Source organism: Ammospiza nelsoni, chromosome 8 (assembly GCF_027579445.1).
Source record: "Ammospiza nelsoni isolate bAmmNel1 chromosome 8, bAmmNel1.pri, whole genome shotgun sequence".
In the NCBI taxonomy this organism is placed as follows: domain Eukaryota; kingdom Metazoa; phylum Chordata; class Aves; order Passeriformes; family Passerellidae; genus Ammospiza; species Ammospiza nelsoni.
Genome location: NC_080640.1, coordinates 6,938,890 through 6,955,604, shown reverse-complemented (window position 1 = coordinate 6,955,604; position 16,715 = coordinate 6,938,890). Strand labels below are relative to the sequence as shown.

At 41.6% G+C, this 16,715-nt stretch overlaps 1 protein-coding gene across 2 annotated transcripts in view; it reads right to left on the bottom strand.

Annotated features, from left to right (window-relative positions):
• Nucleotides 1-16,715, bottom strand: part of SHTN1 (shootin 1) — a 55,427-nt gene that overhangs the window by 3,705 nt on the left and 35,007 nt on the right. The window contains exons 10-16 of one of the 2 annotated variants that reach the window (XM_059477128.1): nucleotides 16,125-16,278; nucleotides 14,981-15,086; nucleotides 12,801-12,883; nucleotides 9,846-9,958; nucleotides 9,140-9,193; nucleotides 6,298-6,418; nucleotides 5,202-5,385 (exon numbers count right to left, since the gene is read on the bottom strand). In XM_059477128.1, coding sequence (XP_059333111.1) covers nucleotides 5,202-5,385; nucleotides 6,298-6,418; nucleotides 9,140-9,193; nucleotides 9,846-9,958; nucleotides 12,801-12,883; nucleotides 14,981-15,086; nucleotides 16,125-16,278 — 815 coding nt within the window. The remainder of the gene's footprint in view (nucleotides 1-5,201; nucleotides 5,386-6,297; nucleotides 6,419-9,139; nucleotides 9,194-9,845; nucleotides 9,959-12,800; nucleotides 12,884-14,980; nucleotides 15,087-16,124; nucleotides 16,279-16,715) is intronic. The other variant, XM_059477129.1, reaches the window with a different exon arrangement.

The following is a 16,715-nucleotide window of genomic DNA, read 5'->3' as shown; positions in this document are numbered from 1 at the left end:
ACAAATGAAATCCATGTTCAAGCTTTAATTACAAGAATTGTCTCTAACATTAGAATTTTGGTATAAGTTAATTAATGCAGAAATTGGCACTAATAGATACAGTTTCAGACTCATTTGATTATCATCAGAAGCTAGTGATTTCAAAAGGAAAATAATGCTTATTTTATGCAAAAGTTGTCAATCATTCCAGAAAAATACAAGGCGGGGTATTTTGAATGTTACAGCAAATTAAACTTTTTAAAGCAGTGTTACCAGAAGAGGGTTATTTTAAAAAGTGCTACTTTTGAAAAGCTGATTGCCCAACACTATAAAAATGGTCAAAGCCATAAATGCCAAGTTCATTTTTATTTCACTTTGGAGGTAACTATCTTTCAAATCCCAACAGCTGGACTATTTAATACAATCTGGTGAATCAAAGTATAATTCTTCACTGGGCTCACAGTGGGGAGTCTGCATTAGTGTATGGCAGCATTCCAACAACTGATGCACAGCCAAACGCTCTGAAGTCTGTTTCATTTGTAACAAAAATGGATAAAATGGCAATCATATTTACCACCTTCAAAGGACAGAAAAATGAAAGATGTCGATATAAAGTAGTTTAATGGAGAAAACCGGTGATTAAATCAGTGTTTGCAGCATAAAAATAAGAATTACTATCTGACTTTGTTGTACCAGTATTGCCTTCTTCAAATCCTTCACACTGGTGCAGCACCAGCCTGACAATGCTGCTGTTACAGCTGAGGCCTTGTTAAAAATTATTAACCCTATTTATCAGTTATTCACAGCTTACTTTCAACAGTTTGCCAAGAGCAGAATGTTTCAGTGGGAAAAATGAACATAATTTTGGTGCTCCTTTTCAAAAAACAGCATCTACTCATACAAATAAAGCTGGGAAATGCAATGAGCAAAGACAGAGTTTGCTACAGTTCTGAAAAACTCAATTTTGTCCAGCCAAGGTATTTGCATTCAGTTCTGTGCAAAGCTTTTCCCTCACTGAGATTATTAATGCTGTTATCAATATTCCTGTTATTTTTCCAGCTTTATATTTAAACCAGAAATTGAGACCCTAGTTCTATTGTACTCATGCACACACAGTTGCTCACAAGTCTGCATGTATTTTTTAATGACTAAACACATCAAATCTGCACTGTGAAATATGGATTTAGATGAGAAATGCATTTGAGATTAATTCTCTGGGATATGCAATGTTCCATGCTTTTTAATGTAAGAATATCAGAAGCAATCTGTTCTGTTTATATAGTTACAGAACCTACAGAAAGTGTAAATACTAAAGGGTTACTGAAGCCTGTGACGTAGCACTGCTGTGACCTTTGCATAAAATTTACAGTAGGAGTACAAAAGGACAAACTAAGGATCAGATTGTCAACTGAGACTTGGATTTTCTTTGTTTCCTCTGGTAATATTAGAACCTTGGCATTATTTAACCTGGGTCAGTGTTCTATTCATGAAATCATTGTAAAATCATTGTAATATGTATCCATTAGAAAACAGAATTTTACGCCAGTACTCACTGAGAATAAAAGCAAAAAACTGCACGTGTCTATTATTTCAGAATTCTTAACAAGGTAGGAGAATAAACCAGAGAAGAGCACAGGCTAATACTGAGCAACAGTAAAAAACACCAATTCCAAGTTTTGAAAGTCTTAGATGAACAAAGAATTCCATCACAGCACTACCAGTATTAGTCCAGCAGTGCTTATAGGGAATATTCACAGTGACAGTGGTGAATGAGCCCTCTGCTCCCTACTGAAGTACCAGTGCCACCAGACATCTGTGAGGGAAGGCAAGAAACCTTCTCCATTTCAGAATGCCCCTGCTAAACCCAGCTGAGTACAAAGGGGGTCAGCACAGCAGCCAGCAGGACAGAACTGCAGACAATCTTTAGCATGGACATTGTTCCCACTTTGAGGTGCTTCTTTTGGAAAAGCTCAAAAAGATCAGAAAATTTACTTAAATGAAGAATCTTGGAGAGCTTCTGCCTGCACTGAGAGGGCACACAAAGAGTACAAGCTAAGGAAAATGCCTCAGTGGCTTTTAAAATAGTTAAGACTGAGGAGACCTCCAACTCCCAGAACATCCCATTGTTTTCTTCATCTGTTGTTTGAACTAAATTGCCACGTTCAAGCTGCACTGGAAAACCTTTGCAGTTCATTCCAGCTGAGGCTGAGCTGCTCCCTGCAGAGCTGGTGGATGATTTGGGGTACTAAGATTACAGCTGGGAGAGGGAGGACAAATCCTTTAATTGTATAAAATCATCAGATTAAGACTAACCCTCTCTGTGGTGCACTTTGTCAGCAGAGAACTCTGCACCCCAGAAACACAATGTTTACCAAGTGCTGAAAAAACCCCACCAAAAAACCCAAACCCCAGGGGCCGGGCCAGACACACCTTTCCCTTCTGTGCCCACACACTGCAGGGGGTCATGGGAACTGGCTTTGCTGCCAAGGAAAGTAAATTGTCACCTCTTCTAAGCAGCTGTCCCAAAATTACACTCATGCTGGGTTAAACACTGGGGAAGAGATCTGCAGAGGAAGTTACCTGCACACTCAGGTGAGGCCTCAGTTTCTCTACAGGACACAATTACTGATGTCTCCCCCCTAAGCACCACCTCAGCAAAATTTCACACATTCCAAACCATCTCCTTAATGGCTTCAGACACACAAGAACCTCTTGCACTGAAATGACACCTCACCTAGGGGCTCTGAACTCCTTCTATAGCAAGTTGTACATTAAAATCTAGGTGAAGAGAAAAGAACAAACCCTGCCCTGCAAGAGACACCTGGCAATGATGAGACAGGCAGTGCTCCCTGTGATGGGAAAGGTTTGCTCAGCTGCTGCTGCAAACACATTAACAAGTCCCACCTTGGTTAGGTTGCAAGGAATTGCAAATGATGGGAGCTGCATCTTTTAATCTCAGGTGGGAATAAGAAGAGGATTTCTCCTGCAGGGTATCCAGTCCAGGCAGGGCACTGTTTGTCCTTTAGGGAATGGGGTGGTGCAACAGGAGCAGAGTGTGGAGGGAGCAGCCCCTGATGCAGGGCACACAGCTCAGGGTGATGCACTGTGTGCCCCCCCAGGACATCCAAAACCATGGATGGATCACATGCCCTGGTTTAGCTTCACTCATGCCATGAATCCAGGGATCCAGGATGCACTAGGGGCACTCCAGATTACAAATCAAAGCATGGCAAGCACAGACAATAGTGAGATTTGCTTCAGAAGTGCTCTGCTGATCCAAACTAAGCTGCTTGTAGGGAAATCCAGAAAACTGCCTGGTTACAGAGCTGAGTTGTGAGACCTGCTGGCCAGAGGAACTGCCCTCTGCTGCCTGCTTCCAAGGAGCCCTGCTTCCAACAGCTTTCACACCTCAGAGTCTGGAGGCTGCTTCTGCCAACCTCTACTGCAAACAGCCCCCAGGAGAGAAAAGCAAAGCAGCTGCTCTGTACTGTGGTGTGGGGCCTGCAGGTCATCCCTGCTCCTCCTGCCAGCCTGGCACACAAGAGGAGGAGAGCCCCAGCACCTCCTCTCTCCTGGAAATCCATCCCCAAAGATGAGTGTTCCCAATTAAGCAGGTTTACACCAGTGACTCAGAGCAAGCAAGCCCCGCAGCACTAAGGACTCTGGCCCACCACATTTGTTTTAATGCTTTAAACAGATAAATTCAAGTGAAATGTGTCTTTTGGGATGTCACTGAATAGGCAAGCTGAGAAATAAATTGAGCTTCACATATGCTTTTCTAACACATAACAACTGTGACTGTCAGCACAAGATCCTTTCCACAGCCAATTCACCACGCATTCTGAGAGACCTTGGGGCCTGCAATTATTTCATTTCCTTTCTTGTAAATGCAATTTCCACTTAGTTCGTTGAAATAAAGGTACACAAAAGGTGGCAGGAGTTGTCTTGTGTTTTCTGGTTTGTTCCAAATCACAGAAATCCACAAACTACAAACACAATTTTCAGGATCAACCTCACCTTTCTGTCAAGGGTACCTGCTCAAGAAAATGCAATGGCATTATTCATGCCTAAACAACTGCTGAAAATATCTTCATCTTTCTGATTAAATTAAAATGAAGATAATTTTTCTTCTAAGGATACTTAAATGAAAGGGGAAAATGCATATGAGTGAAAATTGCATTCTGCTTTTAATTCTCTGTGGGAATTAAATACAACTGCAGAGCACAAAAGGAAATTGGGCTCTTTATCCACTCAAAAATAAATTATGAAAGTACCTGCATAAGAGTGAAGTATCAGTTCATAAAAATACATGCAAACTGAATATTCAGCTCATTTGTCATGACTTCTTCCTCTGAACAAAACAATGAACACTTGCTAGAATAGGTACTGGTGGTATGAGTTTTCTAACTGACAGAGCAGGAAATCAGGAGTTTAATTAGCCATAACTACAATATTTTGCCAATCTGATTTGTCTCATCTCTTTCCTTTTCTTGAAATGACAAACTGTCAAGCAACCTGGCAAGGCAGCAGAAGCAAGTGCACAGCCCAATTCCAAAAGGAGCATGGTACTGTTGGAGAACAAACCAATCCTGCAGGGAATCTGAAATAAATATTGCTGAAGTAGATTTAACTCTGAGGCTAGTTTCAGGTCTTCAGTTTGCTGTGATGAAAGATTCTGAAGATTCTGCTGTCCATCTGTGCAAATGCAGCACCTTTTTTTTTTTTTTTTAACTTGAGATTTCAAGGTAATTCAACCTTTTTACCAACAAATTTTTAAGAGTAATAGTCAGGACTTGTTTTGGTTCAACAGAAACTGCCCTGCACACCAGCATATAGACCAAGATGACGCACATGATTGTATTTTTTTGGAATATTTGCCAGAACAACTTTTAATCAAGAGTTAACAATATAACTATCATCCCTCTTCAGGATATGGAAAAAACCTTTAACCTTGTTATTCTTCAAAATCTCTTGAGGGTTTTTTTTGACAGAGAAAATGAACTAATTTTTTGGAGAATGTTTTTTTGGAGAAGGTTTTAGAGGAAAAGAACTTCATTAAAGAGAATTTAATTTCTCCTTTCACATGAGATGCAAATTATCTGAGGAGTCGGTGGTAAACAGCTGCAGACTGTGCCTTTATCTTGTTAACTAAAACTGATATTAAATCACTTCCCAAACACATCTTGTACTACAACATATCTAGAAATTCATGTTCTACTTACTGTGAAGTAGGCTTGGAGCCCGTAGCACCCTTAGGCTGGCTGGGGACAGGACCTGAGTTGGGTACTTTGGAAGTGAAATCTGTCTCCACATCTTTCTGGTTCAGTGCTGCCTGTGGGGCACTGGCTCCTGAACCCAGCACAGGCAGAGACTTTGATTCTGATGTGGCCAGGATTCCAGTGGGACCTAAAATCCAAAGAAAGTTTAATACTTCTGTTACCTAGATTGGTCTGGAAACAACACAAGAGCAGAGCAGAACTCAACTAACTGCAGAAATCAAAATGGAATTTTAATGAACAGCATCCAGTGCAAGAGAATGTCAAAATACTTCATTTCCAGCTCCTGCTCTCCCTTCCTTGTACCACAGGCAGCACTTGCTGTGTTGATCCTCCTGCCTTTGGGGGGACGAGTCCTGCTGCCCCCAGCCCCACCCAGGCACAGCTTTGGTGCTCTCCCAGCCTGACTGCAGAAAAGCTGCTCCCAGTACTAATGAGGAGCCAGTGAGCTGTCTGCAAATCCAAGATAAAGCTCTACAGTGACATTCAAACCAGCCACAGACTCACATTTGTACAAATTGTGTTTGCAGCCAAGCAGAACATCAACAGTTTCTTACAGAAGATGACAGTAAAGCACAGCATAAAAACTGGAGACCACTGGTCTGCAGAAGAGGTTAATTCAAATCACCACTCCTAAATCTCATTTCTCTGGCTAGCATTACTCTCAAAAGAATTTTCACAGTAGGTCTGTCATGGTTTGATGCTGGTGCAATGCCAGTGCCCCTATGAAAATATACTCTCCCTAGTGCCTACTGTGAGATGTGACCAGAAATAGAGCAAAGCAGAGACAAGGTTCAAGCAAATAACATCTGAGCTCCAGGATGGAAAGAGGAATTTATGTGTCTGTGTGTGCATAAAATCCTGACAGAAGCATCTCTTGGAGAAAATGGGATGAAAAGCAACAGGTGAGACAGGGAAGAAGAAGAAGAAGAAGGTGAAGTTCTCCTAGTGGCTGCAATGGCAGTGGTCTGGAAGAGCATGTGAAGGTTCAGGAGTCCCTGGGGGCAGGGAGGGGAGGGGACTCCTGAAGGGCAGCACTCACTGCCACTGTCCTGCTCAGTGGTCACTTTCCGGCGCCGCAGGACTCGCTCCAGCTCCGTTTCACCACTGTCTGTCTCCAGGGACTTCAGGCTCCGGGAACTGGTGGATTTATTCAGGGTTTCCTACAGCAAGAGAAAGGCAGGAGAAGCTCTCTGAGGACAGATGACGCCAAGCAGCTCATGTGCACAGCTTCAGAATCTTTCACACTGCAGCTCCAGAGCAGCTGCCAGGCTCTGCCATTGGTACAGCAGGAGCAGCTGGAATTCACTCCCCACAGCTCACCTTGACCTGGATTCATGATGCAGGGACAAACCACACTCACTACACATTAGGGGAGTGATATCAGGCTGAAGAGAGATGCCCTGGCCCTGCCACTGATGAACAAATTCTGATGTTTGTGGGAAACTGCCAACTTCCTCCATCTTAACGTGTGAAGGATCTTAAGAAACTGCTGGAGAGTCATCATGCACATAATTAACCTCTGCTAACAAAGAGCCAAAGATCCATCTTTTGCTGCTCCAGTGGGTTTTATATTTTAACACTGTCCTGTGTTGCTGCATCCTGGTGTATACATGTGCAGAAGCCAGTATTTACCAGCTACAACTGCAGCAGATGATATCCTATAATGTAACTGATCTGCCATAAACCTGACTCTATGTCTATATACTATATACTCTATGTCTATATACTCTTTTGCACAGAGTTAGATCTCAAGCTGAAACAGTTTTTATACATACAGAACATAAATAAATTATATTAATAAATATTATTAAATAAATGCTATTAATAAATACATAAATAAATGCTATTACTGCCTTGTGCCAAGGCCAGCATGTGGTATCGGTGAAGCTGCAAGTCCAGGAGCACTTTTCTTAAAGTGGGAGGAAAAGAGGCTTTAAGCAAAGCCTGAAACTTCACAAACTTGCCTACATGAATTTAAACACACATTTAGCGCATACTGCATGCATTTCCCCACTCCCAAAAATCAGTTGTTGGATCAGAACATACTTGATTGTAAAATTTGCCCCAAATGTTTATAATGCAACTGGAAATTTGGTGCCCATATACTATTTCATTTTCCCTCTGAGTCTTTCCATAAATCTTATTTATTCAGCCTTCCAAAACATTTCAGATTCATACAGCATTTCACCAGATCATAAATAACATTCTATTGACATCTTTTGTTGATAAGCACATAACCTTTGATCAGAAATAGCCAAGGAAATAACACTCTAGTTGCAAAAGCTGTCCTATTTTCAGGAACCCTGCAGAGAAGCCCTTAATTCTTCACTCCTGCCTAGAAGTTAAAACATTTTCTTTCAAAACTATTTGAAATTTAACTGAGCAGGTTATTCATTAGTAGTATGCCCCAGATCTGTACAAATGTACATGTACAAAAGCAACTTAAAAAAGGGAGTCACTCAAACTCTGGAATTTGCACAACATAAATGTGTTTTGTTTGTAACAATTATATGGAGGTCTACACAAAATGCATAATTAGCATAGTAACAACAAATGTTTACTCCATCACATTCCACCCCCATGTTTGTTGTCTGACTGTGCATAATCACTGCTCTCAAGAACAGACTGGAGCTGCATTTTATCCAGTTTGTCTTGCACTGCAAATACCCTGAGAGGCTCAAAGGCAAGGAGCCTGGCACAGACATGCAGGGCCTGCAGGATTCTCCCTGCTCCCCCTGAGTGCACAATCCAGCTTCCCTGGTGTCAGTGACACAGTGCTGGAGAAATAAAACAGCTGTTGGAGAAAGGAGCCTGGGCAGGACAGCCCTGTCCAACCCTCACTACTGTGCAAACAGCACACCACTCCTCTAATTATGGAATTCTGCTTAAAGAACACTCTCACTGTTGCATTTTATTCCTTTCCTATTTACTGCCACATTTAATGAAGTGTCCCTCTAATTAGGGCTCAGCATTAGGGTCTGGTGACTCTCTAGACCATTTCTTCCCTTCTTCCCCTGCTTTCACATGACTGGAGAACAGCAACTTTAACCCATCACTGGTGATTTTAAATCCCACTCTGCTGTACTGCCTTGCATCCCCCAAAACACCACTGAACTGTTTTTTGTATGGGCTGTTTAACCACAGGGTGATGAGAATGATGAGCTTCACCTTCTAGAGTGGAAGTGAAGCATTTTGCTTCAAAACTGGCAGAATTTCACCTGCCAAAGTGGCACCTCAAAAGTTTCAGTGTTACAGAAGCCAGGGAGCAAGAACTACAGCTCCTTCTGACACAATTTCAGCTCTTGTGCAAAAGAAGCAACAAGCAATGACTTGAGTAAAGGACACAACAGGAGCACATTGCTCTCAGCTGGACCAAACATGCCTAATGTTTTTATTTTGTGGTGAGGGGTTATATGGACAGCTATTCAGAATCCATTTTTTCCACATATAAATGCAGATAGACCAGAGCTATTGCTTTATTTAAACCTCACCTATGCTGACAAGAAATCTGGTGCCACAGGTAGGAGACCAGTTGATGAGCACAACTTTGCAAATACTGTATGTGCAGTCCAGGGGCTTTACTTTGGACTAGGTATCCTCCATCCTTAAGCATCCCCACTGTGAGTATTTGGAATTTTTCCAAAGAATCTATGGCAGACACAAACCACAAAATCCCCTCTAGTGGCAGGAGCACACAAACCCAGAGAAGAGTGCAAAAACTAATTCTCCTTAAGTCCTTAAGTCAAACCAAATCAAAGGTGGAACTGGGGAATTTGGTTTTATGGCTTCAACCCAAAGTGCAGAAGTTTCACAGTTTGCACAGAAGGCCCTGCCAGCTCAATGAGAAGAAAATGAAATTTAATATGAAAGTTTCCTCTTACCAGAATCCCTTTTAGTTCTTTCATTGCACTTTCAGAGGGCTTTGGTGTTTCTGGCTGTAAGCAAACACAAGACACAAATGTTAAAAGCCACATGAAGTGGCCCAGGACAGACTCTGTACCTGCAGACAGACCTCACCCAGGGGCTGAGTGACATTCCTGTCCCCTCCTCTCCTGGGCACAGGGCTAACACTCCATCTGTTTCCTTACTCAGATGAAGAGAAGAGCCTCAGCTCTCAGCACTGTGAACCACAGACTCAAATAAAGATTATGCTTTTGTGAAGGAGGTAAGCAATGTTCTATAGTAGCCACATCCACGTATAAGTTGTGTTGCATAAAAGAAAAAAAAATGTGTTAATGCAGCCCACTTGTTGATCATCCCCTTTAACCACTTCAGGTATTCTCTCTGTGCTTTTTGTTTCTTAGCAGCTGTTTGTTTACAAGCTTCTTTTATGTGTCAAAGAAACTGGCCTTTACTTACTTACTGCTGTGTTTTTTGGTTTTGTTTTTTTTTTTGCTTTCTCTTCTTTTTTTTTTTTTTTTTTTTTTGTTCTTCAGGCATATGCTGCTCTAATCCATTTTATCCAAAATCAAGCAAAGTAAACGAGGGGAGGAAAATGTATTCTTCTGAATATTTAAAAGAAAAGTTTATTTTCAGTGTAAAGTACTGTACTTAGCTAAAATTATTGGTCTGCTACTTATTCCAAACCTTTGTTTTAGGCCTGCTTGACTGGTTGACTGGTCTCAGGTGAACTCCCTTTTTAATCCTGTCCATCATTTCTTCCACAGCTTGCCTCTTCAGATCTGTAACTTCTTCACCTGCTAAAAAAGGCAAAGAACAGATCACATTTCAGACAGGAGCTGCAGAGAAATGGTACAAAGTGAAAACCATGTTCTCATTCTGGATACAGGGATCTCTGCTATCAGCTCAGCTGCCCCCAGCTCCTCAAGGATAAAATTCCACCCTGCACTGAGCATCCTGACTTTGCAAATGCCCAGCTGCAGAAGTTTGGACAGAAGCAGGGCCCTCATCATGACAAACACAAAGCTCCAGGACTGTTTGGGAATTGCACAAGCTCAGTGCTCAGGATGAAGCAGCAGGGGCTGGAAGAACCCAGCTCTGCTTCCACTGGGGCTCAGCAGGAATCTCCACAGCTGCAGTGACACAGGAGAAGCTGATAATGCCCCAGGACAGGGACTCCCCCATTTCTCATGGGTTTGAGGAGCTGGCAGGAACAACACACCAACACCTCAGCCTGGCCTAAACCCACCCCTCCTAAAAACACTGCATCACCTTAAAGGGAAAAATTGAAATACCACGGAAGGAAATGGCTGCTCTCTCAAGAGATTTGGTATCAGGACTGCAAATTATTGAGATGACAGGAAGCTCTGTGATGAACCTAAATAATGCCTGTTAACTTATTCTGGATAACAAAAGAAAAGACCCTTAACATACCAGAAAGGGGAGGGGGGGAAGAGCACTTAAATACTTGGAGAAATAGGGCTGATGCTATTCAAAGCTGCCAACCTTGTACCTTATGTAACAGGAATTTTTTAAAAAGACTTCTGCTCTCTCACTTGTCAGGGTACTCTTGATGATTCATAGAAATGTGGTTTATGTATTCTAAGTTGATTTAATGTCAGCCTTTAATTTCACAAACAGCCTGTTTCAAATATAAAAGCTTAATTGTTGGTATGGGATAGAAACCACTCATTCTAAGTCCTTAACAGGGATTAAAACAAGACTCAAGTTTGATATAATAACTAGATAAAGAAAGAATTTTCTCCCTTTTTTTTTATTTTAAGGACAGCTCAACTATTAAGAGGAAAAGCAGTTTATACGTAATTGAAGAAAGGTCAGAACTGTTAGTTTCCTAATAAATAATGAAAGAATGAGGAGTTGAGAACTTAAGAGTGAATTTCAGAGTATTTCATGCAATCACTGCTTGTGACAGTCTCAACAAAAAGTTGTAATCAAAACATCTAGGATGCTTCAAGGAACTCTGACAAATCAAGGCACCATAATTGGACTTCTACTGAAAGATAAGACTGACCCTTCATCAGAGATCTCAGACAAGGTCATCTCTCTAACTATTCTATCCAGACCAACAACCTTGTTTCTCTCAGACTGGTAACCAGTTCCCAGAAATTCCCCCAGGGACCTGCCCAAGTCACTACACTCCTCAGTTCCTCACCTGAGAATGGGAGGAGTAAAACTCTCCTTCCCCCACTTCCTTCCTGTTGGTTCCATGCAACAATCCAGCCTGACTTACATACCATTAGTCTGCTAACAGCAGGGGTCTTTTTAACAGTTATATCCTATAATTTCAGCCAGGTTCCCTTCTTTGTTTAAGTGGCAGCAAATGAGTTAAGCAATTCACTAAAAACAAACTCCTGCTGCTTCAGAAGGAAGAGAGAAACAGCAAGAAAACCCTTGGTTATTTAACTGGCAATGCCTGTCTAACTAGCCCTGACTCCTCAGGCACTCACAGTCATTTGCAAATCTGTACTTAACTCCTGTTCTCAACCTGCTAAGTTTCCAGCTTCCATTAACAACAATAAAATGCAATTTCAGCTGTTACTTTGCATGCAGAGCCACCTTAGTGCAAGACTGTTTTGTTTTAGGTTTTCAGTGTTATTAAAGGATTAGAATTACAGTCAACTCTGAGTGGTAATTTCACAAGATATGAATTGAGGGACAAAAACTTAAGTATTTAACAAACAAGCTCTGTGGAGAGGCTCTGGACAGAAGAAATTGCCATGTGGAAATTCAGAAATTTCCCTGTATTATGCTGAATATAACCTGCTCTCTGTTTAATGCTTGTAGGTTTGGTCTTCTGCCTCTTGCAGGTAACCTGTAAAAGCACAATGCCCTGCACATGCTGCAGCTCAAGCAGGATTACAACTTTTCTCCAGTTACAGCAAATGTCAGGTGTTCCCTTGAGGTTTTTGACCTCAGCCTCAAAGACTGTTCATACTCAAATCCTTTTGGAAGAAGTAAATTGGATGCTGATGACCAGCTCAGTTGTGGAAGCAGAGATGGCTATGAGGGCCACACAAATTACTTGGGATCTCGAGGAAATTTGGAGTACAATACAAGAAAATGTTTCAGCTGTGACCATCTGGTCTAACAGCCTGACCACTTCAGGGCTGAACAAAAGTTACAGCCTCAAAACCTTACAAGCTTGGGGCACCAGCCACCTCTCTGGGAAGCCTTTTCTAGTGTCTGACCATTCTCACCATAAATAAATTCTTCCTTATGTCCAGTCTAAGCATTCCTTGATGCAGTTCTAAACACTCCCATGTGTTCTGTCACTGGATCCCAGGGAGAAGAGCTCAGCATCTCTCTCTCTACCTGTCCCTTCCTCAGGAGCTGTAGAGAGCAATAAAGTCACTCCTCAGCCTCCTTTTCTCTGAACCAGACAAGCCCAGAGTCCTCAGCCACCTCTCCTAGGAATACCAAAGCTAAAGTACCAAAAATACCACTTCCCATCTTGGTGCACATATTCCTGGGCTGCAATCCCATTTCTGGGATTGTGCTGGATGTGGAGATTTGTAGTTAATGCTGACAATCAGAAGCATCTGAACCACCATCTTTATGCCCAGCTCCTTTCCTGCAGCCCCAGAGGATAACCCACACAGCCTGAGAAGGGATGAGCCATACCTGACTCCTGCTGAGGAGGTTTCTCCTTCTTGCTCACGTTGGTGTTGGAGTGAGATCTCTTGCGAATCATTGACATGAGAGACCTTGGGGGGAAATGAAACTGCACATTGTCATTGTGTCCTGGGCCCCCACTGTCATTCTGTCCTGGGTCCCCCCACTGTCAGAATGAGCCTGAACATGACACACCAGCAGCCTGCTTACACCTGATTATACAGCCACTCACAAAAGACTCATTTAATGATTCTTGAATGCAGATGCACTGAATTACCCCCCACAATGCCTCCCATCAAAATGCACCAGAGAAATTTATTTCTTTTTAACAGGCATTAGGCACAAATCAAAACACTCCAGATTTGAATATTAAAAGCCAGGGTCTCATTGTGACACATGACAAACAGAAGCTGCTCTGGCATAATAAACAGAAAGAAGAGCTGTAGATGTTGAAGTATTGTTCTCCAGAGGACACTTAAATATGGTGATCAGTATCTCCTCACCATTTCCAAGTTTGTAATCTCTTACAGTGTCAAATAATTATCCCCTCACTATATTCACAATGTATAAGTCCACACCAGCAAATGATTCATCTTCAAGAACAATACAAGCTCCTGTGCACATCTGATGTGTCAGTGAGGCCAGTCACTCCCTACTGAACATCATTCCTTACCCAGCAGTGACATCCCTGCCTAAAAGGTCAAAACTCTGTCCCAGAAAAATGCAGCAGCCAGTGCCTATGTCCTAAAACAACTTCTATTCACATACACATCACAGTGCATGAGGGAATAGTCTGACTTTGCTATGACAGGGCTTAAAATTAATAGTTTCACCTACTCCAAACAGTAAAGGGCACAAATTTGAACAGAAAAATCCCACAACACTCCTACACAGTTAATTCATGCTATCCATCAGTGAGAAAGGAGCAGGCAAGCCAAATGAGTTAATGGACATAAAAGAAGCAAAAGGCCAAACACAATCTGCCTGAATATGTTTAGTTTCTAAAAACAATGCAAGATGCACAAAGGGATGAATTGTCCCCAGTAATCAGATCTATTCATAAGTTTAACACAGTAGTTAACAAGACTCCTGGATGTCATTTCTATTACAGAAGGTTGCAAATTGTCATCCAAGTCCATTTATTTTTAAAACCAAGCAGACAATGTGAAGATTAGCAGTTTTTAAAATTAACTAAGTGCCTTTTAATGTTTTGTCAATTAATTTGGGTCTAATGCCTGATACATCAGCAGAGACTGGTCATCCTCTTTTACAGTCCTTTGTAGAAATCAAGCCAAATTTTGATATTTTTGCCCAAAAATGCTTGATGACTGGGTGGTGATTTTCATTTGTTATTTTTTCCTCCTTTTTAACTTATGAAAGTAATTGTGAGAACTCAATAGAGTCTGCATTTTCATCATCAGTATCTGACATGAAGGGACACACAATAATCCAACATATCCTTTGGTTCAAAGGAGTTTTCTTGGCAATAGAAAGCATTTCACAAGTCTATAATTACAGCTATCAGGTGAATAGGAAAAAAAAATCTCCTAAATTTAGAGGAGACAGGTATCCCTCCTCCTCCAAAATCACAGTCTAGACAGTCTGTTAGGCTTGGCAAGGCAGGCACTGCTCAGAATTGGCCTGGCTGTTAAGTCTGGGGGCAGGTGGGGCACTGAGCATGTCCTGCAGTAATACAGTAAATAGTAAGTACAGTAAATACAGTGCAACCCTGATGACAAAGGGAGAAAATGATGCATCTGACTCCACTGGTATCAGGAGGCTAATTAATTACTTCCTTATACTATATTATTTTATATTATATTACACTGAATCTGCTCAAGCACTCAACTCCACTCAGCTGAACTGCACAGAATCTTGTGACTGACTGCTGACCAACAGCCTGGACACAAAACCCTCTCACTCAGGGTAAACAATCTCCATATTGCATTCCACTTCTGCACAAACACAGGCACAGCCAATGAGACAAGATTTTTTTTTCCTTTCTCTGAGTTTCCCTGCTGCGATTCCCACAAATCTCCTTGGGAAGTTGTGCCTTGCTTTTCTCGGGGAGGAGAAACGCGGCCACACTGCAGGTGGAGAAAGCCTTCTTTGCTTTGAACACACCGTTCCTGCCTGGATGCCAGCGATGAAGGAGCGGTCTCTGCCCTGCCCTCACTGGGAGCACTCACCGGATGGGGTTGGGAGGAGGAGGAGGAGGGAGAGGAGGCGGAGGAGGAGGCGGCGGAGGCGGGGCAGGATTTTCAGACTGCTGGATTCGCTTCTGGAGCTCATCAACTGCACGGGGGTGAAGAAACAAACCACAGTCAGCTCTCTCATCCCCTCTGCAAACCAGCTTTGAGAAAAAAACTCTACTAATTGACCAAAGAACAAACAAGAGTAAACCACACAACTGCCCAACGTCAATTTTTTGACATTTTCTACCAAGAACAACGCACAGGATTCCCATTTGAACAGCTGCCTCCGACCTGAGTTACCACTGAAACTCTCCCTCACACAGGACTCTTCATATAAAATGACAGAGCAAGGAAAACTTGATCCCATTTCTGCAACAGTGTATCAGAGGTTGTATTTGAGAATGAACTAACAGGAGATCAAAGAAATGGACAATTTCAACCTCCAGACCTGTCTCTGTCTTGCTGGTGGTGTGGGCTTTCTCCATAAAAATGGGTGAAATTGGGTCGTGGTAAAATGGATTTTTTTCTCTCCTGTTTTCATGTCAGACCTAAAATGCAGAAATTACTTTTCTGTGCTTGAAATGCTGTCAAATATAATTAACTGGGGATGGGCAGAAACAGAGAAAAAAAAATCCTAAATTTCTTTTAGTTATAAAAATCCTTAGCAACTGTTTTGTGTGCAGTAGGTTATGGGAGAAGTAAGAACATGATTTCCAAAGTGGATATGGTTCTTTGTTCTTGCAATGATGGATTCAAATTAAAATTGCAGTATTTTAAACTTGCTTTTAAATTTTAAAAGGTAAAAAAAAATTAAAAATCAATTGAATGACTTTAAAGTCCAGGTATAATCTTTTGTGTCTTTCACACAGACACCTATTCCCATATATTTATCCATCTGTAAGACTCAGGGCAACCAAACCACAGGATTTTTGTTCCTTTACAGAAGTTTTACAGGGTTATTCCTTCACACACATTTTGGACACAGTTGTTCTGCAGATGAAGGCAGCTGCTGTACTTTGTCTAATGAAGCAAAGCTCTGGGCCACAGCTACACAAAAGCTTCTAGGGTCTCAAAGGCAGATGTGCACCAAGCACACACACACCTTACGCCTAAAATCAAAGTTATTACACAGTTTTACCTGAGTGCTTTAGGTCTCTAGCTTTTTCTTCTGCATGCTGACACTTCTGCTCCAGTTCTTTTTTATCTTCTTCCAGAAGTTCTAGTTGCTGTTTAAGGCGACCAATCTCCTTGTGCAGTGACTGATTCTCTAGTTGCTCTTCTAATTCTTTAATCTGCAGTTGGCAAACAAGAGCATTCATCCCAATAAAAGACATTTTCTGTCCCTCCTGTTGACAAATAACCCACTAGGCACAGTTATGCCTGAAAACATCATGTTATAGTACAGGAGTGAAGCAAAAGTCCCAGAAGAATTTTGAATGAAAGCTGGAAAGATTTTTCTGAGAGATGTCAGAATTTTCTGTTATGATCCCAACTTACTTTAACTCTTCTTTAAAATATGTATTTAGCTCCAAAGTACTTAAGCTTTACATTGTTCCCTTTTCTTTTTATAGAGTTTTTATCACATAATTAATTTCAGAACATTTCCTCATTTGAAGCACGAGAACGTTGACATTTTTGTTCTTTTACTGCTTCCACTGACAGGCTCATTATTTAAACTCCCTTGTCTCAACTCATGCAGATGCCAGTGGGGGAATTATGGAATATCTGA